This window comes from Anopheles bellator, chromosome X (assembly GCF_943735745.2).
Source record: "Anopheles bellator chromosome X, idAnoBellAS_SP24_06.2, whole genome shotgun sequence".
Classification (NCBI taxonomy): domain Eukaryota; kingdom Metazoa; phylum Arthropoda; class Insecta; order Diptera; family Culicidae; genus Anopheles; species Anopheles bellator.
In genome coordinates, this window is record NC_071287.1 from 4,668,576 (window position 1) to 4,692,839 (window position 24,264).

At 50.0% G+C, this 24,264-nt stretch overlaps 5 protein-coding genes across 10 annotated transcripts; 2 read left to right on the top strand and 3 right to left on the bottom strand.

The window, feature by feature from the left end:
- The first annotated feature begins 1,280 nt into the window (after positions 1-1,280).
- On the top strand, positions 1,281-3,533 carry LOC131214094 (lysosomal Pro-X carboxypeptidase). Of its 2 annotated transcripts, none has more exons than XM_058208454.1 (3): positions 1,281-1,571; positions 1,767-2,810; positions 2,989-3,533. In XM_058208454.1, exons 1-3 carry the CDS (start codon positions 1,435-1,437, stop codon positions 3,224-3,226), a joined length of 1,419 nt encoding a protein of 472 aa, XP_058064437.1. In that variant the 5' UTR covers positions 1,281-1,434; the 3' UTR covers positions 3,227-3,533. The 2 variants fall into 2 exon arrangements, with proteins under 2 accessions (XP_058064437.1, XP_058064438.1); XM_058208455.1 differs by having other exon boundaries at positions 2,992-3,533.
- LOC131214095 (trafficking protein particle complex subunit 1) lies at positions 2,868-4,302 on the bottom strand. Of its 3 annotated transcripts, none has more exons than XM_058208459.1 (4): positions 4,104-4,302; positions 3,889-4,009; positions 3,573-3,782; positions 2,868-3,449 (listed from the first exon to the last, which is right to left on the bottom strand). In XM_058208459.1, the coding sequence occupies exons 2-4, from the start codon at positions 3,985-3,987 to the stop codon at positions 3,321-3,323; spliced, it is 438 nt and encodes a 145-aa protein (XP_058064442.1). In that variant the 5' UTR covers positions 3,988-4,009; positions 4,104-4,302; the 3' UTR covers positions 2,868-3,320. The 3 variants fall into 3 exon arrangements, with proteins under 3 accessions (XP_058064442.1, XP_058064441.1, XP_058064439.1); XM_058208458.1 differs by having other exon boundaries at positions 3,889-4,025; XM_058208456.1 differs by having other exon boundaries at positions 3,889-4,302.
- A 7,619-nt stretch (positions 4,303-11,921) lies between these two features.
- On the top strand, positions 11,922-17,092 carry LOC131213336 (uncharacterized). The gene is made up of 6 exons (XM_058207363.1): positions 11,922-12,827; positions 12,935-13,710; positions 13,837-14,395; positions 14,459-15,004; positions 15,069-16,088; positions 16,178-17,092. The coding sequence occupies exons 1-6, from the start codon at positions 11,922-11,924 to the stop codon at positions 16,574-16,576; spliced, it is 4,206 nt and encodes a 1,401-aa protein (XP_058063346.1). The 3' UTR covers positions 16,577-17,092.
- Positions 17,093-17,311: 219 nt separating this feature from the next.
- On the bottom strand, positions 17,312-19,432 carry LOC131213608 (tether containing UBX domain for GLUT4). The gene is made up of 3 exons (XM_058207681.1): positions 19,243-19,432; positions 18,088-19,186; positions 17,312-17,985 (listed from the first exon to the last, which is right to left on the bottom strand). Exons 1-3 carry the CDS (start codon positions 19,324-19,326, stop codon positions 17,570-17,572), a joined length of 1,599 nt encoding a protein of 532 aa, XP_058063664.1. The 5' UTR covers positions 19,327-19,432; the 3' UTR covers positions 17,312-17,569.
- Positions 19,433-20,034: 602 nt separating this feature from the next.
- On the bottom strand, positions 20,035-23,977 carry LOC131213479 (trimeric intracellular cation channel type 1B.1). 3 transcript variants are annotated; one of them, XM_058207521.1, is made up of 4 exons: positions 23,792-23,977; positions 21,637-22,079; positions 21,105-21,271; positions 20,035-20,994 (listed from the first exon to the last, which is right to left on the bottom strand). In XM_058207521.1, exons 2-4 carry the CDS (start codon positions 22,018-22,020, stop codon positions 20,718-20,720), a joined length of 828 nt encoding a protein of 275 aa, XP_058063504.1. In that variant the 5' UTR covers positions 22,021-22,079; positions 23,792-23,977; the 3' UTR covers positions 20,035-20,717. The 3 variants fall into 3 exon arrangements, with proteins under 3 accessions (XP_058063504.1, XP_058063505.1, XP_058063506.1); XM_058207522.1 differs by lacking the exon at positions 23,792-23,977 and adding an exon at positions 22,848-23,036; XM_058207523.1 differs by lacking the exon at positions 23,792-23,977 and adding an exon at positions 22,746-23,036.
- Positions 23,978-24,264: the final 287 nt, after the last annotated feature.

Here is a 24,264-nt window from a genome sequence, read left to right on the forward strand (position 1 = left end):
TCCTCCCCGCGCCCACGCCCGGCTGACTGACCGCGCTCGTGCAGTAACAGTTGTTTTCTCCTGTATTTTTGGATAAATGCACCTACGAAAGGCGCAATGGTAAAAAATTAGTTTTAAAAAAGAGAGGAATGGGTGCGTTAAAGAAAATGTACAACTTGGTAAAAAAATTCCATCCTCAGGTAGAATATAAGTTCTTCGATAAAAGTATGAAAAGGGCCGTTAATTATGCCCACAGAGAAATTCTGAAAAATGATGAAGATAATGATAATAATAATGATAATGATAATGATAATGATAATGATAATGATAATGATAATGATAATGATACACCAATCTGAACTAATAAGTGAATCTAACGAATCTGAACTAACTAACTATCTGTGTTTATTTATTTTTTTAATGAATTTATTTGAAACAGAATCCTTCAATCGTTGTTCAATCTTTCATTCTTATCAATCGATAAAGTAAGATAATATATATATCTATAATCGATATATTTTTATATTTATATATTTTTTCCCCTCTTTTTCCACTAATTCCCATTAATTCCTTCGATTCCCACTAGTTCAGAAGTTAATTAAATAATTAATTAAGTTAATTCAAAAGTTGAAACAATGTGCGCGGTACGTCAAAATATTGAATATATTAATAATTAGTGAAGCGATTGAGCCTTTGTTTTCACCGTTTAATAGGCGAGAAACCTGATGTTCAAATTACGAACTCCATGCAACGGTCATTTGTTGACAAGTTTTTTGAAAGCGATAACCGTTGGGGCGAATATTGGGTGCAATTTGGATTTTGCATGCAACTCCAAACGAGACCACATACGGCATGGTATGCGGTCTCGCCATGGTATACAATATCCATTCCACTTAATGCTTATGTGGTGAAACCTGTGCCGTAGTGTAGATTTTGTGTTTTGTCAAACAATTCAGGCTAGGCAAAAGTGGGTCCCATATAGAGCTAGAGAGCGGACCCAAAACAAATGGCCAACGGTTAGGGTAGCACGAATTCCCTCAGCTAGAGCGAGTTTCATCGGAGAAACAGGGAAGCCGGTTCCGAACGAATCGACTGATTTTGTGACTGACTCCAGACCACAACTGAACCAGTCGAACAAAATTCCTGATCGGGTCACCGTCCGCTGATCGACGATTGTACTGCTTCTTATTTACTCCTTATCGTGCGCTCTTACCCATCCATATACAAGCCCGAAGCAGATTTGAAGAGAGCCGGCCGAGCCAGATCATAGAGAGAATCGAATGTTCTGTACGGGAAAAGAAGGCAGTCACAGACCTCGGTGATGACCGTTCGGCTGTTAGATCACGATCAGATTGTGTTCTCGCCTAGCTGTGTTTCAGTTTCGTGTCAAAATAGGTATCATCTGAGTTTGAGTTGAGTTTATCCTTTCATCGATCAGTTAGCTCTCGAAGCAAAATGATCGCTGTATCGTGGTGGATTCTTATTCCGGCATTGGCTGTGTCCGGCGTACTTGGCTATGAGTATCAAATCAAAACAATTGACGTCCCTATCGATCAGTTTAGCTATACGGGTAATGCAACGTTTAAGTTACGGTAAGTATTCCTTAGTGGGTTTACCGAAAGTTCGTTTTATTACATTACAAATGTACGTGTGGCAAATTGTTTGATGGTGCCGTTATCGGTGCCCAAATGAATTGTTTTCACTTGTTTCTGAAAGATAACAAAAACCGTTTACACCTCCATGGGTATTTGCTATTTTACTTCATAAACACCTATTTCCCTCTGCAGCTACTTGGTCAACGATACTTACGCGCGAAGCGATGGTCCTATTCTCCTGTACGCCGGCAACGAGGGTGACATCGAGTTGTTTGCTCAAAACACCGGTTTCATGTGGGAGCTAGCTCCTAAGCTAAACGCAACGGTTGTTTTCGTTGAACACCGATACTACGGCAAGTCGCTACCGTTCGGAAACCGTTCGTTCGAGTCACCGGCCACACTCGGTTACCTTACCTCTGAGCAAGCACTCGCCGACTATGCGCTGCTACTGGGCACCATCAATACGGCGAACGGAACCAACCGCGCCAAGCCGGTTATTGTGTTTGGTGGCTCTTATGGTGGCATGCTGGCGGCATGGTTTCGCATCAAGTATCCGCACCTGGTAGTCGGAGCGATCGCCGCATCCGCCCCAATCCGCCAGTTCCCTGATCTGACGCCATGCGGCGTTTTCAATCAGATCCTAACGTCGGTGTTCCGGACCGCCGACAAGCCAGAGTGCGTGCACAACATCCGACGCTCGTGGCAGGTAATGTCCAACTATTCCGCTACCGCCGACGGGCTGCGTGTGTTGAACGAAAAGTTCCACTTCTGCAACAACCTGACGAAGGCGACAGACGTCACGGAAACACTGTTCACCTATCTCGCCGACGTGTACGGCAACCTGGCGATGATCAACTACCCGTACGAGTCAAACTTTCTTGCGCCGGTCCCAGCGTATCCCGTGCGTGAATTTTGCAGTCACCTGGCGGTGAACTATACGGGCACGGAGCTACTCGATCGGCTAGCGCTTGCCCTCAACGTATACACCAACTATAGCGGAAAGGTGCCTTGCCTTAACATTAACTCATCGTACGCTGGCAGTGGACTCGACGATCATGGTTGGGACTTCCAGTCCTGCACAGAAATGATAATGCCGATGTGCACGGACGGTGTGCACGACATGTTCCTGCCGCAGCAGTGGGATCTGCACGCCTACACCGAAACGTGCGTCAAAAAGTTTGGCGTTCGACCAAGACCGACCAATGTGCTCATCAACTACGGGGGACAGTTTCTCGAGTGAGTCTCTTTTTAGCGAATTCCCTATTATACTTTGAATACAATTCAGATATATTTTACAATTTGTAGGTCAGTATAGCGTTGCTATCTTTAGTTCTTGTTACATGTATTTTGTGTGATTTGCTACATTGTCACTATCACTCATGTCACCTTTATTTTCTTTCTCCCGTCCCAGCAGTAGTAGCATCACGAACATTGTTTTCAGCAACGGCCTGCTTGATCCATGGTCTGGAGGAGGTGTGCTGCGTTCAAGCAACGATAAAATTAAAATCATACTCATCCCAGAAGGCGCCCATCATATCGATCTGCGTGCTTCGAACCCGAAGGATCCGGAAACGGTGGTGCTGGCACGCGAAAAGCACTATCGAAGCATACGTGACTGGATGTCGGAATATTGGCGGTTGAAGAGCTTCTGAGATCGCAAGTTTGTCGGGCCCAAGCACATGCTACACGAAGGCGTTCGGCATGTTTTTTGTTGTAGCCAAGGAGAAAGCTGCGATACTAACTTTTCTAGATTATCTTCGAACCGTATAGTGGCGATTGCTTCACGAACTCGTTCAGCTTCGCCTCGAACAAATCCGACGTGACGGGCGTGCCCATCGTCCATAACGGATTCCGAACGACGTACTCAACCCAAAGCTGCAAAACCCAACAAAACTTAAGTTAAACTTTGCGAACGTTCGTTGTGCTTCTGCTAACACGAACAAATAGAAAGCAATAAAGTTTGATCGATTATATAGATGCGCTCATTGTCTATCGTACCTTGTTGTAGATGGTTTGCAGAAACTCGCGAATGCCTGTCGAAGTGTTGTCCGTGTTGAGCACAAACTTCACGCCCGAAGGTAGCTCCAGATAGTTAAGGGCATATTTGTTCGTTTTGTAGTGCAGAAAGCCTGCCTTGGGGTCCATCGGTGATATCTTACTAACGAACGATTTGATCGAGAACAGCATCCCGTACATGAGCTTCGCTTCCTGTCATTTGGATGATATGGATATATTTTAAATGCGACAGTCAGATAAACGGCTTTATGCACAGCAATCTTAAATTAATATGGAAATCGAACGAATAATCGCCTACCTCGTCTTTCGTAATGCCAGAGTGTTTAAGGCGATTCCATTCGCCATAGTACAGCAGTGTTCCGTATTTGTCGAAGATGTACAGATTACAGATCGTCATTTTGTTGCCGTTTGGTTACGCGCTTCAAAAAACCAAGGCTACTTTAAGGGATCGACTTTGTAGGCCGAACCATCCGAACCAAGATCGGAGCGAGTTGATCGGTGAAAACGCCTTACCAAGTTCTGACGTGTTGGTGGTACAGTGCGGATGTGTTTTCGTCGTGTGCTCAATATTTGAAACCTGTTAGGCACAGCGTCTCGGTCAGTGTCGATACTTCGGTTCGGTCGTAGTAGTTTGCCTGGACCGCGTGCTGACTTTGATTGATTGATAGGGAGTTTGTGAACTACGTAGAAAACTGTAAATAAAAGCGGAAAGTGTAATCCAGTGTGTGGCTTGTTGACAGTTGCCTAACAAAACACAAGAGCTTTTGCCACAGTTTACAACGTGACAGCTTTGGCAGCAATGTCAAATTTGAAAAAATTAAATCGTTTAAAAATAACGGCTGAGAGGAGACTTGAGAGGCAAAACAGCTAGAGCTAAAAAGATGGCCCAACGCATGACCTTTTAAAAGAAAATAATCGAAATAGTTGGCTGCAACCATCTGTCGGGCATCAGCAACCAAAGCAGCAACACCAACATTCTAACCAATTCGAAATGTCGCAACAGGTGCAACAATATCCTGCAGCAATACCAGCAACAGCTCTCACAGATTCCGTTAACCGACGAACAACTACCGTGTGAGAAAATCTTGAGAAAATAACGAGCGGCTCAATGCGGCTCAAATCAATTGTCAAAATAAGCTCTGTTCTCATTTTTGGTAGTCTCCTAGGCGTATAGAATCGATTCTTGAAGAGCATCAAACCACGTGTTGGGAGCCCCACAGGCGTCCGGCATGCCAAAAATACTACTCATTAGCAAACAATATTTGCTAATGATTTAAATGAAGGCCATTATTTGGACTTCTTTGGACTCTCTAGCAAGTGAACGTCTCTGTGACGATTCAGCAGAGAATTCGTTTGCTATGAATAAGGTACGTTAATTTGGTTTTTCATTTTTTATTTTTGTTAAGTGTAAATGTAAATGTCTTGCATGTTCGCCGCAAGCTACGTTTGTCTGTTCCGCCGAAACTGTTATACGTTCCTGTTCAAGAGAATCTGTTTCTATACGATGTGTGCCACCTAGAAGAAATTTAGAATCTCATCTACCAGAATATGGCTCCTTCAAAGAAATAACGGAATAACAACAACAGAGATAATACAAAATTCTATTGTACTTGTGGGTCCAACCAGCTTTGGTTGATGGTGTAAGAAATATGCTTTATTCGTTTTCCTGTCGCTATTTGTAACAATAAGGCATCTTCACCTTTTTCCGAAAGGAGAAACAGCGGTTTGGTAAGAAAGAGACGGCCGAAAAGGAGGTGGTGGGGAGCTCAGATGGAGAGAAAGAGGGAGAGAGACGGAAGGATGAAAAGAAGAAAGGCACGCATAATCAGATGAAGAGATGTTTCCCTCACGGCGGGGCATCAGTTTCTCTGTTTCACAGACGCGGCCGTAGATTTGCATTTTGGAAGAAAGTATAAGGAAAGCTGGTGGTCGTGGGGGCCATTAGGCAATTTTGGTGGATGTCGGGGTTACAACGGGTGCCTGATGGATTGGGCTGAATGCAGCGGCGCGTAAGACTCTCTCGGTGCCTCGCGGCTGTCCCAGGAAAATGGAAATACACATCGTTCGCCAACGTTGGCGACGGGCAAGAGGCGCTGATCCGAACTTTTTTTAAATAAATTGGAGTAACCGGTGGGGTGGAAGGGTGTGGGGAGCACTGCGAAGGGGAGGGAGAAGGGTGGCAGAAACCTCTTCCTGCCCCTCTCGTGTCGACTGCACCCATCGTTGGACAGCCTCTGCAATGAAGTCAGCCGCGCATAAGTTCGAAAGAAAAACGGCTAAGATCAAGCGTGGAGCATACTTTCGCAGGCAGATATGGAGCTCTTTTGTGATTTGAGTGAGAAAGAAAAACAACAAACCTGCGCACATTAATGGGTTAAGCTGTAAAGGTTCCATTGATCGGGAGAGGATGAAAACCGAGAGAGCGAGAGAGAAGAGCTTAGTAAGAGAGGTGGAGCTTGAGAGAATGCAGCTAAGCGAAGCCTTCGCGCCCAGAAGCTAATGAAACGATCGATGCCCAGTGAACATTTTCGCTCTTCTCACCAAAAAATCCACTCCTCATCCGGTCCTCATTCGGTTCCGAACGGCTGTCTCGAATACCTTCCCCCATATAGCGTTATATGAAAGAATCGCTGTGAGGAGCCGAAAGGTCCATGGAGTGAGGAGCCGTTTAAATTCTCTCACCGAGCGGCCCCCTGTCTCTCACGTGTGTGTTCTCTCGCTTTTTTCGTTTTCTTTCTCCCATATTCCCCCTAACCAAAATGAAACAGTTCGTATTTGGGCGGTACATTTCGATATATTTTCTCTCTCTTTTTTCGCATACACTCTTCACTCTGCACTAGCGGTTCACAATTTGGTGCGTAGCTGCTTTCGGCGCCTTAGAAAAATGCATTGCATCGTATCCTTTGCATCCCATCTGGACATCTGATTGGACATCTGAAACGAGCAAAGCGAAAACATTTCAACATTATTTGGGTGTCACTAAATACTGTCCAATAAACTTACCTGAATTATTTCTATCAGGATCACCCGTGATCGACAGAGAAGCACAAGCACTTGGTACTTTACACTTGGCACTTAGAAAAAACAGAGGCAGAGTTTTCGTCCCGATTCACCAAAACTTAAAGAGAGACTGTCGGACCCTCGGTACTTCGGGAGTTTGCCACGATCTCGCTGTCTCTGTTATTTCTATTCCTTTTTCTTTCTCTCCAACGTTCGTCTTCGACCTGCAAACTCACGGGGATTTGAAAACTCACGGGGATTCCTTCCGTTCTTTCCCCGGCAACCAACGAACGCGTCTCATGCTCACTTCGTACGCTGCGAGATCGCCCTCCCTCGGCCTCGTCGCAGGCAGAGGGGCGTTCGATCTCACTCGTCTCAGCCTTCCTCCGCCGCGTCGCAGGCAGAGGGGCAGCTTCGGGCTCTCAAAATTGTTCACTGGGTGTAAAAGGTTGCTCAAAAGCCTAACACTACGCCAGAATAGAGGCGAATGTTGAAATTTGTTGTCAAAGCGTTGCTACTAATTCAAAATCATAGACCGCAATAACAATGCCTAAATCGTTGCTCCAACTTTTATAGATCAAGCTCACATCCAGATGATTCTCGTATAAAGCCAAGAAAAAATGCTTGAGAATATTTGGTTCGCAGTAATGATCATTGTTAGCTACACGGTTGTACTACTTCGTATTTAAATGTACATCTAAATGCAGCTCAAAGATTTATTATCCCCATGAAAAACCATTACTTCTTACTTCCTACATCGCTTTCACTGTGATGCTTCACAGCACGCCAAGACAGTATACGGCCCATGTGATTCTACTGTAGTATACAAGGTGGCAGACTTGTTTTAGGGCTATATTTGTTGATCTGTCTACATGTCCGGAATAGTCTGACGACCAACTGCACGAATCTCAGATGTGGCTCTATGCAGACCTGGGAGCTGTTCGCCTTGCAAACGACTTGACCCTGATGCTGTGCTAAAGGTCCTAACTTTGACATGTTCTAGTTGCTTTCTAGTTAACTCCAGTCTCCAGTCGCTAGTTGCTAATTGGCTAGGTCCAGGAAGCTAGCCAGTTGAAATTTTTATGGCTAACTGGGCTTGGCTGGCTGTAATCGTTGCTTGCAGTCCCGCTCGCAATCGCAGCCGATGGAAGTACCGAATTAGAACTCGTGTGGGCATTTTATCCGGTAACTGAATGCCCGAAGGTGGTGCGAATTCAGCTTCCTCCACCGAATTGCAACGGCTTTGCGGGCCATATTTTTTGAGCCTCAAATCATCCGTACCGTTTCGCAAGGTCTGGCCCGGGGGGGGCTGATGGCCGTGTCGATCCGCATGCCATCCACAACAGTGGGTTTCGCGTTTTCTCCCTCGCAACTTTCCAGCCTCTATAGACTCTCTTGCTTGCTCGTTTCTTCTATCAATTTATCCTGCTCTTGGCCCCCCCGCAGCTATCACAGAGCGGGCGAGCGGGCTCGCGGCTCGCAGCTCGCGACTGGATTCCCTCGCACGCCCAGAGAGCCTCTCCTTCGTGTGAACATCTTACGGCCACTGGCTGGCTGGCTGGCGTGTTGTGGTGGGCACCTGACTTGCTTTTTCGTACTGACCTCGCGTGCCGCGTCTCACGGACCCGCTCGCGAGTAGAGACTCGATCGTCGAGCAACGTGAACGTCTCTCGTCGGGCCGGCTCCGCGACGACCGCCGCGAAGGAACCCACAGCGTGTGAACACAGAACCGTTATGAAAGAAGTGCCGCCGTCGGTCGGGCGGTCGGTGAGGTGTGCCACACGAAACCGTTAACCCGCTCGTTCAAGTGGCCTCCAGCGTACACCTAGCACATCATCTCCCGTGTTCGCGTTCAGCTTCCCAGTCGTGTCCCGCAGTGCAGTGCGATGATCTAGTGCGATAGAATCTGTTAGGCGACGGCTTTTCCTACCATTTCGTGGGCTATAAAGAAAATACCAGCCGCCGGAGGGGGGCTTGAAGGCAGGAAAAGAGAGCTAGAGATAGAGAGGAGCCCCGTTCGTTCCTGCGTTTGTGTTTGTTGATGTGTGACCAAGCGTACTGGTGGCGAAGCGTAAGATTTCAGTGTGGAGTGCTGCAAGAAGTGATCTGCCACCTGCAACCCAGCAGAGATCGACGAAAGCCTTTCCAACAAGGCACAGGTCCGAATGGCAGCCCGTGAACGCGTCCGTGTAAGCCCATGTTGACGAAGGTAACTAAAAGAGCAACGACGGAAGCAGTGCGCGGCCATCAACCCAACCGTTCAACCAACCTCCCCAGGTTCAATGCAAACTTGCCAGCCTCTGCGGACCACACGACTACCAGAGCGCTGTGACTACTGGCTTGATTCTGCGGCCGCAACGGCACCTGCCACCCGGAAACTACGGCTTCAGTGTGGGTAAGTTTGGCAAAGTGTCAAATTCTGCCATCCGCTAGTGGCTGCTATATTTGAGAAACATACCACGTAGAAACCTTGTAGAACCCCGAGCAGTGGCGTAACGGTAGTCGGTCGGTCGGTGCCTCCTTTCTTTTCGCCCGCAGCCACCACGGGGTGTGAGGCGAGGTGGCTTTGTTACGATCATACACGACACGAAACGTGGCAAGACAGAAGCAAAACTGAGCAACGCTGGCTCGGCCACTTTGGTGGCCGTTTCATCTGTCGTCTTTCCAAATCAAACATCAAACAATTCCGGAAATGGGCAAGGATATTTTTTTCTTCTGTTCGACAACAACCACAGATCATCAATCATCTCGGGTTCGTGTTCTGACTATAAAAAATCGGTTCTTTTTGTTGAACCATGGCCAACCAACACACCGACACGAGATTCGAACCACTACCAAGCGCTACGCGCTGACGTTTGCTGGCCATGCAGTGTTTGTTTACTTCAGTCAGTGGCTCGGAAGATGCGCCTTTCGTGATCGCATCGGTGCGGTGTGGCGCCGCGCTGGCAGGATCAGACACGGGAGACAACAATGTGCGGGAGAAACCCATTCCCAGGTTTTCCAGAGGTGTCATCCCCGCTTAATAGAAAGTAAAACCTTGTCCCACCGTTCGCTCGCGCTTGCGCTTTCGGCTTTCCCTGCGTAATGGAAGCGAAAAGAAATGTGGAGAAATGTGGAGCGGGACAAGCGACGGAGGGGGGACAACGATCTCGTGGACAAAAATCCCCCGCCGGCCTACGGAACCGGTCTACGCTGCCGCTAGACCGAGCACACGAAAAAATTCGTCGTCCAATATCACCGAGCATCATCTGTGCGTGGCTTGGCCTAGCGAATGTCACCTTTCCCCCGGGGGGCGGCGGTTGTGGTGGAACGAAACATGGTGGTCCCCCCGGGAAGGGGGACCCTTTGGCGATAGGCCGCGCATAGCGATGCAAGAGCGACGCGCGAGCCTTGCGTCTAATTGCAAGCACTGCTGCTGCTGCTGCTGCTGCTGCGACGCTGCACCTTGACGTTGTAGCTGCGCATAAGAAAGCGGGAAGCGTAAGGCCCGCTCTCGGGACCACCGGATCACACGATCACGGCGCATATCGAACGGCGGTCGAATGGTAAAGCTTACCGCCGCTGTGCGCTTATCGAAAGTGACGGCGTTATGTAAAACTTTCACAATGGAAGAAAGTCACACATTCGAATTCGGATACCCTCACTCTCTCGCGAGGTTTGTGGATGTCCCCGGGCATGTTTCCGACAAAAAAAGCCGAGACCGAGAGCCCCCGCAGCAGCAGCTGAATCGAATCGACATCTGTTGGACATCCGCAAGCGGCCAGTTTCTTGTTCCGTTCCGTGTCGTTTGATTACGTGTCGCGTTTCGGGTCGGATCCCGGCTCTCTCTCCCGGGCACTGGACTCTTCGGACTCGACGTATTTCGGGACCTGCCAGGGTGCCGCCGGCGTCGAAGTAGTGAAAGTTTTGATGTTACCAAATCGTCAGCCCCGACGTCGCGGCGTCGCAGGTCCGACCTGTTGTTTCGTTTCGCAGAATGCCTTATTCCACCCGGTGAAAAAACGGTTTGTGGGAGGGGGGGAGTGGAGGGCATGGGCGAGGTGAAGGAGATTGATAGCCTGCGTCGTTTTCGATTGTTTCCTGACGACTTTCTCGCCTGACGATGGCGTAAGCCAGATGGACCAGCGGCACCACACAGACTCTCGGCTTTCGCTGGTGCACCTTTGAAGGAAGAAAGAGTGCCCCTGGAGAATGCCAAGAATCTCTCAAGGACCACAGCTCAGGTAAGTTGTGGGTACCTTCTTCCCGGCCCACTCGTACACCGTTCTGGAATGTGCGTCAACAGGTCTGGGGCGTGCGTCACACCTCTAAACGAGTTTGCACTCTCTCGAGCCCTCTCGACGACAACTCGACATGCCAGAGGACCCAAGCCGTGGCCCAAGCGTGGAACGACGAGGTGAAAGTAACTCCGGGATTCGAACTCTCATCCATCAGCAGGCAAGCAGCCGGCCGGCCGAGGGTCATCGTCCACTCAAGGGTGCTACACAACCCCCTCCGCTGATGAAACTAACGCTAGCTAACGAAAACGCTGACGCGGTTCTAGTTGCAGCATTATGTGTTGCTTGTTTGTGCGTGAAACAACTACGCCCCCAAATACGAATTGCGCGATCGCGATGAGCAATCGCGCCCCGACTACGCTTGGTGCTCCAGTACTTGATGACGTAAGCCGGTGCAGGTTCTAAGCGTCACGCCAGCGAAGGTAACAGAGCCAAACACATGTTGCTCTAGTCGCAGCGCAACTAGGCAGCATATTTTTCACATGATTGCGTTTACGGACGCTGGGTGGAGGGGCAACGAAACAGAAACCTGCGGACCATTTAGCACAAGCCCGTTAAGCCCAGTTGAGCAAGTGGAGTACGACCATCCATCCATCCAGCTCATCGATGGCGTTGTTGTTTATCATACCGCGACGCAGTGTCGTGGCGCTGCTCACGGCCCACTAATCAAGTGCTGGCAGACTACGTCGGTAGGGATGGACATACTTTGCATAGCACTAAACATGAATGGAACTACTTCCCAGCCAGCGAGCCAGGTGATCTACCGGGGCCGGCTTGGGGGTTGCACGTTGTGTTGGAGAGAAAGTTGGCCGGCCTGCTAGTGGCCGCGCCAGTGCCTGAAACTGTCGTGGACGACGTGTCAATATTGTGTCCAATTGTTCGATTCTGGGCACCTCCGATCCGATCCTTAGTTCATCCACGATTTCATTGATCACGTAAATGGTTGCTTTGCAGGTTCGATTGGGTGCTTGTGGTGACTGCTTCGAGGAGGACCGATGCTCACGAAGCCTGCAGTCTAGGGTATAGCGGTGACCACCGAAACTACAGCTCCGCGATGGGCAACTCCGGCAGCATGCACGGTTTATCGGGGTACGACGAGGGATACCACTACCACCACCAGCACCAGCAGCACCACCAGTACCAACAGCAGCAGTACCAAGGTCTGCAAGGCTACCACCAGCATCATCAGCACCAGCAGCAGCAGCAGCAGCAGCGCTACCACGATGGAGCAGGGACGTGCTCCTGGATGGATTCATACAAGCGCGATCCCCCGCGTGGCCGATCGGCCCGTGACGGTGGTTACCAGCCGGACGAACTCCAGTCCGGCGAGGGCCACTGGAACACTCAGCTGTCGCAGCACCAGCAACATCAGCAGCAGCAACAGCAGCAGCAGTTCAAGGTCCTCCCAGACATACCGGGCAAGGTGGCACGGCTGCGCTCAACCAACAACGGCAACATCCTGCACGCCGGTGGTACGATCAGCAAGAGCAAACAGCAGCTGCAGCGCTCGAAGAGCATCTCGTCGCCGACCTACCAGCAGCACCAGCAGCGGGCCGACGGCTTCGGCGAGGGCCCGGGCTCAGGTCAGCTGGATGTCCCGCTTAGCTCGCTACCGCCAGTGCCATCCCGGATGCTGCTGCTGACGCGCTCCCGCACCCAGCTCAGCATGCTGGACGATGGCGAGCAAACGACGATGCGCCAGTTGGTGACGCAGTCACGCACCGCCGCCGCCACCGCTGCCGCCAGCAAACAGCAGGACTACAACCACTGGAAACGGTTCGGTTCCGAGCCGGATCTGCGCGTGCCCAAGGGCCAGGGTAACAGCAGCGACCACCAGGGGTCAGCTGGTGGCACGTCCGGCGCTGGCGACACTCGCACCAACACGTCCGTCGCCCAGTCGAAGATTATGAAGGGCAAAGGCAAGAAAAAGGCTCCGGTACCGCCGGCACCGGTAGAAAAGGTGAGTTGTTTTGCTGGAGCACCTGGAGTTCCGATTAGCATTCCGTCACTTATTACACCTCTTTCTCTCTCTCTTTCTGTCTCTCTCCGTCACGCCGGTCGGAATAGCGCAAGTCGGGCAAGGAAGCGATCGGCAGCCAGCGCATCATCGCGTACTCACCACTGCGCAAGACCAACTCCGACACCTCTTCGACGCTACCACCGGCCATCGTCGGCGACGGCGGGGGCAACTCTGGTGCGGGGGCCAGCAGCAGGCTGCGTCTGTTCAAGACGCGAGCCGAGGCGAAGAAAACTCCCGCGGCGGCGAAGCTTCCGGAGGCATCGGACGCCAAGTTTGCGACCAAAACGGCGAGCGGAGGCCCAAAGGCGGCGACGGTGGAAAGCGTGACGCTGGTGGAGCCTGCCCATCCGCGGTCCTTCTTCCGGCGGGAGAAAACGTTCGACATCGGGCTGCTGACGCTCGAGGCCCGCAAGCGGCAGATTCAGCCTACCGGGGCTGGGTGCCCCGCCACAAGACCGACGTTATCGCCGCCCCTGTCGCACCGTAAGTCGATCGTGAAAACGCTGCTGGAGCAGGACGACGGCGGGCATACGGCGACGACGAGGCACGGTGGCCACCGCTCCCCGGTGGAGCCCGGTAAGGGCAAGGGCGGCAAACCGCAGGCGGGGCACGGCGCGAAAGGAGCAAAGCAGCCGGCACCAGGTGGCGGACAGGGGACCCCTAGCCTAGTGGCCGCGGCCCAGTACTTAAAGGCAGCGAAAGCGTCCAACACGCTGGTGATCCCGGTCGAACCACCGATGGAGCGCGAACCGTACCACGAGCGCAACGTGTCAAGCTCGGTGACACCTTCGCCCCCACCACCACCACCACCGAAAACTAGCGTGTACTTCGGAATGGGAACGGTACCGAATGAAGCACCGGAAGCAGCACCCGGACCGAAGCAGCAGCGGCAACGGCAGCAGCAGCAGCAACAGAGTGACGCGCCCGTACTGCCACTGTCCACTTCCAGCTACTTTGACGACGGTAAGCCCCACGAGCGAGAGGAAGACGAGGAGGAGGCGGAGGTGGAGGAGGAACCACGGGTGGTCGGCTCCATTTATCAGCACCAGCACCACCACTCGATCGAATCGCTCGTTGACAGCAGCGATCTGGACGACGAGAGCCGGAAGAAGAGCGGCAAGCGGCACGAGCCGACGGAGGCCGAGGAGCACGCCGCAAGAGAGGAGGGTGCAGGGGGGATGGGTGCGGTGGTGGTGGCGTCCATCGACGAGATCGATCGCACGCAGATGGACATCATCGACCGGTTTGCGGCGAGCCTGTTGCACGAGTCCAGGCGCTTCCACTCCACCGACTCGATGGCCTCGTCCGAGGCGGATCTACGTACGCTGAGCGTGCTGTCACCGCACGATGGCGACCCGGAAGGGCAGGAGATTGCGCTCTGCCTCCGCCCGACGCTGCCCCGCAAACAGTTCGATATTCCGCGCTTCAGTCCAGCCGCCGCCTGGCGGTTGCTGACGACCGACGACGAGTTCGGCCGCGACACGAACGGCGGTGGGGGTGCTGGCGGAGTGGGCGGCGGCGAGGGTGATGCCGGCGAGGGTGATGCCGGTGACTCGGACGATGCTGGCCAGCTGGGAAAGGGTGCAGGAAGGGGCCATGGGCCGTTCCTGTGCGATCGGGGCGACCTGCACGCCCTGGACGCCGCCTCGGAGGATCGGATAGAGCGGGTATACCGGGAGCCGGTGCCGGGCCTGCAGGACAACAAGAGCGGTGACAGCGGCATCTCCGGAGACGCCGGGCTGCTCGACATTGGGCGGGACGAGCCAAAGGGCACCCTTGGTGGTGTTAACGAGGACACCCACCATCACCACCGTTGCCACGTGGCTGGCTGGTCGTCGAACGCGCTTAGGCCAACCGCCTGGACACCACAGCAGGACCTGGAGGACGACGATGACACCACGACGGGCAGCAGCATAGGCGGAGATGGCGGCTACCGCCATCAACACCTTCAGCATCAGCTGCAGCAGCCGCAGGAGCAGCACCAGAAGCAGGAGAACGACGCGCGGCATGGGCTCGGGCCGCTGAACGAGTTCGCCAGCAAGGGCCACCTGTTCAGTCTCTCGTTGCCACGGGAGAACCATTTGTCGATCTACACCGGGGGCTCCATAGACGACAAGGTAAGTGAATGCCCGTCGCACAGGCTAGCTTCGCTTACCGAGCGCACGCCCTTTCCCTTTCCAGGTCGAGAAACATGTGTTCAACAGTCTGCAGAAGTTGCACAAGTCGGTGTCGGACGCGTTCAAGAGCGAAGACGACGTCGGTGGCGCTATCGATAGCAACAACAATTGGTTTCTGGGGCGGCTGACGACCAAACCGGGATCGGCGGCGCCCGCCCATGCCCAAGCGAACCACGAGAAACGGCAGCTGTCCCGCCCGTCCGGACTTACCCCACTGGCAAACGAGTCCGGACTTCGGCTTCGAAGCTTCTCGCCGGAAAACCTAACCGCGACGGCAACCATGCTTAACGGGCCCATCTCGGACGCGTCGCGTGGCAAAATCACGAGCTCGATCAGCTACCTCGTGAGCGGCCGGCACATGATGTACTTGCCGAAGGAGCCGACGCGCCTTCTGATCCAGCCTGGCACCGAGCGGATAGCAAAACACAATCAAAACGGTCGCAGCGGCGACACTAGTACGCAGCGCTCAGCTGTCTGCCCGCCGAATCTGCCCGGCTACCATCACCAGCAGCAGCAACAGCAGGCCAAGTTGTCCTCGGCAAAGGCCAGTGGACAGTCCGTGGGCGACCGACACGAAGGCAGAGGCTGCAAAGTTTCGTCTGGCGGCGGTGGCGGTCCGGTGGCACCGGACGAGGATAGCAGGAAGCAGCGTGAGGATAAGGAAAACCTGCAGGACCCGGTACCGGTGACGGCGGCGACCAAGCTGTTGCTGGAGCCCAGCTTCCCGGTGAAGCTGTCGAATAGGCGCAACCATCGGTTCACCTTCCAGAGCACGATCCGGCAGATAGAGAAGCGGCGTGTCGCGGAGAAGCTGTCGCGGGAGGCCGAAATCAAGGAAGCGATGCGACTGAGCGAGCTGGAGGCGATGCAGCGCGTCGAGGAGGAGTTCCAGAAGAAGCGCGCCAGGGAGAAGGCCTCGATCCGCCACCAGCTGCGCCTGTTCTCGATGGAGGATCAACAGGACACGGACTACGGTGTAGAGAGTCACCATCAGCCGGAGGAAGTCGGCATGCCAGAATCGACGGTTAGTTATCCAACGCCAAGCACATGTTTTTTCTCTTGATTTAATCCTCTTGATCCCACTCATACAATGGCTTGTTGTTCCAACAGCAGCAGCAGCAGCTCGACAACAAACGCTTGGATGCAGATGTGGACAGCCTACCGCACCAGACCGGACTGTACCGGAAGCGAGATTTTAGTCCCATCGAGCGGCAACTGCAATGCTATAAACGATCCAATGGTGGTGGCACCGAAGGCACCATGTATCCATTCTTGCGCCAGCAGGACGACCAAGACGAACAGCATCAGGATCAGCAGCTGGGCACGTTGCAGCGCCAGCAACACCAGCAGCAGCAGGTACTCAACGGTGACTATCGGGAAAATGGTTTTGTTGGGGAAGACAATGACAATGGTGACAGCGGCAGTAGCTTAGGGTACGTAGACACCCGTACGCCGTACATTTCGCGGATTATTCAGGCGAAAAGCAGCAAATCGTTCGCCTTAAGGAAGTGAAGGTGACTGGAGGAGCAGTTAAACAGCGCGCGACGCTCCGCCGCCAGCCGAAGACCCGTCTGCCATCTAGTCAAAACGAGACGCGGCTTGCTAGCGTTTTGGTTGCTTTCCGGGTCGATTCGGCTCGACACGACGACGCGTCGAAACACCACCAAGATGGAATTAACGGTGGTAATGTTAGCTCGGTTTCGTCGCCGTTCAATACGGTTCCGACAGGCACTGGAACAGGCAGGCAGCAGCACACATACACACTTCTCTATTTTCTCCGTGGTGCGCAGTTATGGTCTGCTATGTCTTTTTACGGTATACAATACAATCATAGAAAATTACACGTATTTCACATTAAATACAAGTTTAGATGAATAAACATCAGTATCTGTCGAAGGGTAGCATGTTTCACGCCAACGAAGAGGCCTGCTTCGAAATTGAATCCGCGATCACGTACCGGTACCGGTTACTCGAACTGATTGTCATTTATTTTTGTTCTTTACGTTTCAGTAGCATGCGTTACATATTTCGGGTTGCATTTTGCTTCGTTCTATGTTTTATTCTTTTTATTCATCCACCATTGAATGTAAAATTTCGGAGTGTTTTCGATTAGATTCATGTTATGTAGTTTTAGTGCGCTTAACCGTCAAATATCGTTCAATAAATTAATGCTCCAATATCGTTGTTCGTTTCAATAGCACCGATTTTCTTTTATTACTCATCCTAATTGTGAATCCGAATTGGTACAGGACAACTGTTAAAGAATAACGAATAGTTAACGAATAGGATCTTTGAGAAGTTTGATCAAACCATTTTCTTCGATGCGATCACGTGCAAACTCCAAGTTGGCTCCTTTCTTTTCCCCTCAACGAATCGGACTTTTGGACATTTGTAGTACATACAATTAACTTGGTGGTCTTTATTGATTAGACAATCATATAAATTGTTTCATAATATGTAACAGTTGTCCTGCCCAACCCTGTAATTTCAAATCCATTTGCCACGCTACTTCTTCATCCATTTTAGCAGTTTCGCCTCACGCTCAGTGAGCTGGCTCGCTCCGCCATGCTGGTGGCTGGTGGATGGTGTACAATCGCTATTCGACAACCGTTTTCCGACATTCGCCGCCTCCTGCGAATCCATTTTCAGTTGATTCTCTTCTTGCAGTTTGGCCATCTCTTCTCTCAGTATTGATTTCACAGTTTTTTTCGCACCCCCACTCTCCGACGGCAGCAGGCAGAATTTCTTCACCATGTAGGATGCACCTGCTGCGTTAGAAAGGCGGCTCAAAAACTCATCCTTCAGATAGCTGCCATCCGTGGGCGAGCAATTGCCGCTGAAGTAGAGTAACGCTTTCGGAATGCAACGTACTGCAATCATTGTCGAATCTGGTTCAAGGACCTGTTTCGGCGGAGTCGTATCTAGAAAGCACATGAGAAATATATTTCATTAATATGAATAACAATTTCGAAAATGAGAACATTCTTCTAACAAACGAAAATAAATAAAAGTAAAACACTTACAGAGATAGAAGGGCGTTGTCGGATCAGTAAGAAAACTGCGCACAAACTCTTCAACGTCACTAACTTTTTCGTTCACCCCGAACACGCCTTGCAGAATATAACGATCAGGAAACTGGACGCGTATCAACGTTCTACGGTAGGATTCATATGTTTCTGTAATCTTTGCCCCGCGACGTAGACGATCTTCTCCCAGCATCAGAGGTGCGTCTTCCAACTCTTTTACATGCTGCTGTAGCTGTTTATACATCTGCATTACTTCTGGGATACTGAGCTCGAAAAACGAATCATCCACGGCATTCGGTTGATCACTCACGATCGTGTCGGCATGATACAAAACTGCATCCCGTGTACCCAGCACCTCCAGTTTCATTTCCAGACTTTCCAGGCAAGCAGCTGGCACTGTTGGTGTCGGATTGGTTTCGGCCAGCTGTTGGTTTGTCTGCGGTTGATTGGTCGATGAGGAAAATCCCGATTCGGCACCAGTGTCTTCGGTACCAGCCACGGATATTGATGTCGTTGCACTACAATCGGCATCCGTTGTCAGTACCGGTACCGTCGATTCGGGCAATTCGGGCAATTCTGGAAATTCGGGCTTCGGGCAATCGATCGTCTGGAGCGTTGCTTCGTCCGCCTTTAAGGATACATGCTTCGTTTGGGGTAACGGTGCTGAGACGTTGGCCTGCGTTTTGAGCTCCTCCGGTTCGCGCTGCAACAGTCGAATGATAGCTCTACCACTAGTTAGTCCAAGACTCTTCAGTGAGGTTTCCCCCAGCTGTGGCCAGAACACTTCGCGGCGCATGTAGATCATCAACGGGCGAGACTCTGCGTTGGCCCGCTCGGGGCACAGCGTCTGTAGCACCTCCAGCAGCGAAAACGATGGTTTAAACGAACCACACCGACGCTCTCCGTCTTCACACTGTAGCTGAATCGTCACATCCGTTTCAACACGAACACGCTTCGCTTTTGTCATCTCGAGCGTGGCATTGTTGGGCAGACCAGAGAAGCGGAACATTGCCGAAAGGTCCAGCACCCGATTGTAGTGCGTTAGGTCGTACTCTTCGAGAGGAAAATGAAACTTTCGACATACTTTTTCCAAAATCTGAAAAAAACGGGAATAATTAAACCAGATATTGGATCGGTAGCCGCTACGCTAACCTCCAAAACTGTTGTACCCGGTTCCACTTTTACAGTCATCCGGCGTCCATGCACCGTGAGAACGGTCACACTTCGTGTGCTCATGTTATTTTATTGTGTCCTGGAACGAGTTTATTTTCCAAACTTACAATATTTCAGAAACCGGCGCGGAGAGTTTACGTCTTCGAAAGTTATTATGAAGGGAATTCGAAACCGGACTGCAGTGACTTGCTAAGAGACGGGAGACGGCAAAATAGTCATATAGTCATTGTAAACATTGGAATGACAGATCGCCAACCATCACCCCCTTCAGACCAAAACACATCCACCAAAGCATACGACTACACGACCCGATCGAGAATTTGGCTCTTTTTTCTCTTCTGAAGGCTCGGATTGGCCATAGCTATTGCAACTCGAGCGTTTACGTTTCGGCGCTGCGATGCTTCACGAAAGCAATTCAAAAATCGTAATGAAATTTGATTCGCTAATGATTCGCCAGTGATTAGCTAAGACTTTTATCGATATGGTAGGTTCACTGAGAGTCAGCCATTTAATAATGTTGAGATAGCAATTCTTGCTGCTTCATTTTCAACGCTGTATCTATTTTTGGGTGTAGAGAACGGCGACAACAGCGCTGATCGCAGGTGGCGTCAGTTGGCAGCAACCTTGTTCAGTACAATAATTTTATCATTGTGAAATTCAACTTACCATTACTTTCCTTGAAAATTCCGACTGAATAAATTTGGATAAAACGCTGTGCATAAATAGACATCGATAAGAGAAATCACCCACAACCTTTCCATTTTTGCCTAGAATCACATTGTGCTTCTTTATTGCTGTTTCGTATTTTGGCGCCTTTCTGTCGCAACTGGATGCGATTTTTGTTGGAAAGCGTTGTTAATTTATCGCATTAGTTGGATAAAGCGTTGATCGAGTGGCTCTGAAAAAGCCCAGGCAACTGTAACCCGTTTGGGAAAGGTTGTCGAAAGTTGTCGAGTGTGGCTTCATTTTGTATGTCGTACAAGTTGTAATCTTTGTGTGTCATTTTGTCGTTTTTGCTTCTTTGATAGTTTTAAAATTATGAATTGTGAAAAGGACCACCAAATCTCACCCACTGTTATTTGGTTGTGCTTTTGAATTCCACGATTCTGTGTTTTCTTAGTATCGATTTGCTTTTCTGGCGAACGAACGAAAGAAAGGAAAAACACACAGGATACATAAAACATAATCTGAGGTTCGCTGGTCAAAACAAAAATTAAAACAAAAAATCTACGCGATATTGTGACCGATTTACAAAACATCTAATATCACGTAGGGACTAGAAGGATTTCATTAAACCGAATATTTAGCTGGTCTCGTGCTTGCTGTGACTGATCTGAAATTTGTTTTTAAGTCTACTAAATAGCAGTAAACAATCCAAAACGTAATAACTTCATTAATTTGCTAAAGCAAGCTAAAGTTTAACTCTCACTCGCTAAAGTAATCGCTATTGGTGATCAGTTTGATTTTTTCGCATCTTTTGTGTCTTCCTTAGCCTGACCGCGTCCCAAAATTTTCGCCAAGCTGTCCCAGATTCCACCGAATAGCAAGGCGCAGCTCAGATTTTCGAACGGCACAAACGGATCGTGGATGCCAAGCAGAATTGACGACAGCTTGAAGTACACGAGGAAGATAACGATGCCGAAGTAGACCAGGGCGTGCGGGGCTGAGATCAGGTCCGTCTTCTTGTCCAGCACAAAAATGATCGAAGCTATTAACGATGCTTTGGTGTAGCTTTTGTAAAAAGTGTTGATGAAATGAAAAAAAAGTTATTCAAATGCACAGAATTTTGTACACTGACAATCCTTAAAGAAAGGATTGCCGAGCAAGCCGAAAAAACTTACAAGCTTGGTTGCAAGAACTCCATGGCCGTCGGCGTCCAGACACCACGAATCAATCGTTCAATCAGCTTCGTGAAACCGGCCCCGTTGCCCTTTAACGTGCCGATAAGGATCATGATGATGAATGCGTTCGGGTAAAGTTTGGCAGCATGCGTAACACCATCGTGGATCTGCAAAGGTCATATGAAATAGATCAAAACAAACTCAAGTCATTTCGCGTTTGCAGAAAAAATGTAGATTGAAATTGATTTGAACTGAAAATTGGAAATATTGTGCTTTTCGTACATCGAAATGAGAATGCACGTTTTGCACTAAATGGTTGATTGCGCTGGATATTTGGTGACTTTGGAATAGATTGATATGGTTTGATAGTCGCTCTGGATGACGGTAGTAGACGAAGCTTGGCCTTCAGGCAGTGCCGTGTTGTTTAGATTCCTCGGGAGCATTTAGATGCCACTCAGATGCCACTAACGGGAGCTTGTGCCCCAATGCGTTTTCTTATTCAAAGTTTTCATTTACAGTCTTTGGTTATTACCTTCTTTGCTCGATAAATTTCCTTCATTGAACTAGCAGCCACCTTGACCGGCAAGAATTTTGCCACCTTGTAGCCAATGTCGAAGGGAGTATAAAAAACGATGTACCAGCAGGCGGTGGCGACAAGCAGCTGAGGCGTATTCTTCAGTGGCGCCAGGATGGGTTCACCAAGCAGTCCGTTAGCAACCATGCCGCCCGCAAAAACGACAAGCATCGTTGAAAGCCAGCAGGCGAGCGGATGTTTCCGCGAAAAGGCGTGCGCTCCGACCCCAAGATCCTCCTTCACCGAGAGGGCACACAGAAGACTGTGCGCGATGTCGAAGTAAGGAAACATCTTTAGTTTTATCACCTGATTGGCGATATCGAGAAATGCCTCGGGATCCATGGTTCCGACGGTTGTTCACTTGTGTCACAGAAATGCACGGAAAAAGTGGAGAAAATCGCCTGTAATTGAATTGAAGACATCGATAGTATTAGTATCTTTAAAATTTTCTTTTTTTTTCATTACTTTTCAATATCTACACCAGATGACAAGAAATTACTTATTAGTGAAAGGTATCAGTACTCTAATGTGTAATAGAGTTTGGAACCGATAGTGAATGAAAAGTAGGTAAGCTTTCAATGAGCTTATGATGTAAAATCCAACTATCCAGGTCCCCTGCACTTTTAGCACGCCGCGGGAGACGAAAATAGGTTCACGCCCAAACCGTACGGTTCTCACCCCAAAGGGAATAAAAAAAAACGACACACAACTGCTCGGGTTAAAGCTTTGTGACACGAAAAAGGCCTTTTTCCCAGGGTTCACGCAGTTGTACAGACTTCCGATCAACCGGGAGCAATGATTATCCCGATTGCGCAGGCGACTGAAAATCCCTGGCCAGCAGCAGGCAAAGAATGTAAGAAAAACATGACAAGACGGTGGAGTGGTATCTTTTCTAATGGGAGATTAGTTTTTTGAATGGGAAAACGTACTACTGCTTCCCTAGTAAACCATTACGATCACAGGATAACAACCTGCCAACTCAAGTTACTAGTTAAGAGCATTACTGTCGACCGACGGTATGGATTAGAATATGGCTGGGGCGCTCTATGGCAACTGGGCCATCAAACCTTAGCTGTTCTGTGTCGTTCCGGGATGGGTTCACACTTAACGCGCGTAAACCATGAGTAATAATTATCCTGCCTGATGGTGACTAAAATCACAACTATCACCTGAAACACTGCGTTTAGTCGTTTTCTTAGTGTAGCAGAAGCCACTACGAACAGTCAAGCTGCTTCCGCCTGCTAGATCAATCTTTGTTATACTGGTCGTCACGAAGCATGCTGCTCCAATCGCCACTATACTGCGTGACCACCGAACTGCGATCACCCGGTCTCCCCGTAGCTTCGCACTTCGATACGTTTCACTTCTGTACCATTAGGCACCGAAAGCGATGTGCGGACGAATGTTTTAATTTTAGAACTTTCAATAAATGAGCTGCGCGACATGACGGCAAAGCGAGGCCGGGATGGCCCAGTAGAAACAGGAGCCCCGCAAAGATCCGCGGTTGTGCGTGCTATACCGGGACGCTAGCCAACGCACGCCAAACGTCTAGTTGCACGTGAGTGTGCGCATTCGTGCCAGCAGAGGTGATCGTTTATAGAACGCACATTCGCCGGCCGACGCACGCACAAATCTAGGTATGGATGGATTTTTCCTTTCCCAGTCTTAGAAGATCCTACATACAGCACACCGCGATGTTGGGGTGGCTCTGCCTCACAGGCTGTTGCAGCTTTCACGGTGACAAAATAAAAATCAAAACTACAATCTCAGCGTTATTTTTAACTCAACCAGTCCGATGGTAGCACGTCGAAGAAATCATTGGCCTTGAATTCTATGCGAACCGCACTCTCAAACGAATGCCAAAATATGTTAACCCCGATATGTTTCATTCGACGGTATGCCGGGTCGAAAGCACCCTGGCCGTCGAATTTAATTTGACGAAAAAGGTTCGACGCGTGATTTTCTGCTCCATCTACAGAATCCGTGGGGTACATAATTACGTTCAATTAAAGCGATTCCATTCGAGGCCTTCGCAGGATCCAATTGGTTTTGTGCAATCAACCACTGCGGAAATAAAACAAATCAAAACACCAAAATCACACAGTAAACAAACCTAAAGAAAACCTGTCCACGAATGAGCAGCTACTGTTGCTCCTCGGTTGCGTATGAAGTTCGCTCGAATTATCCTAGGAGATCACAATTTCGTTTTCACAGCAAGAAACTTGGTGAATTCTTTCGTCTTTTTCCCTTCTCCCCGCAAAAGCGCCGGTTTCGTGCGAGCCCGTATTACAGGACAACAAACTTCATCGCTTCGTCAACTAACGCTTGATATATTTCCCCTCTTGCATAATAAGCGTAGAATGGAATATCGTGATCGTGTTACCTGGCTGCGAAGCCTGAAGGAACGTATGTCTGTTCTGTTCCGTGTTCCAAATAGAACAAGGATAATGCTTGAAGAATGATTTGCGTGCTCGTCGGTTTAAGTTAAGTATTTTAATGGAGAATGAAAACATAAAATAAATAATATTAAAAGCCTGACGGTCTTACTTGATGTTTTTCGTTGATATATATGAAAATGACTCCTGG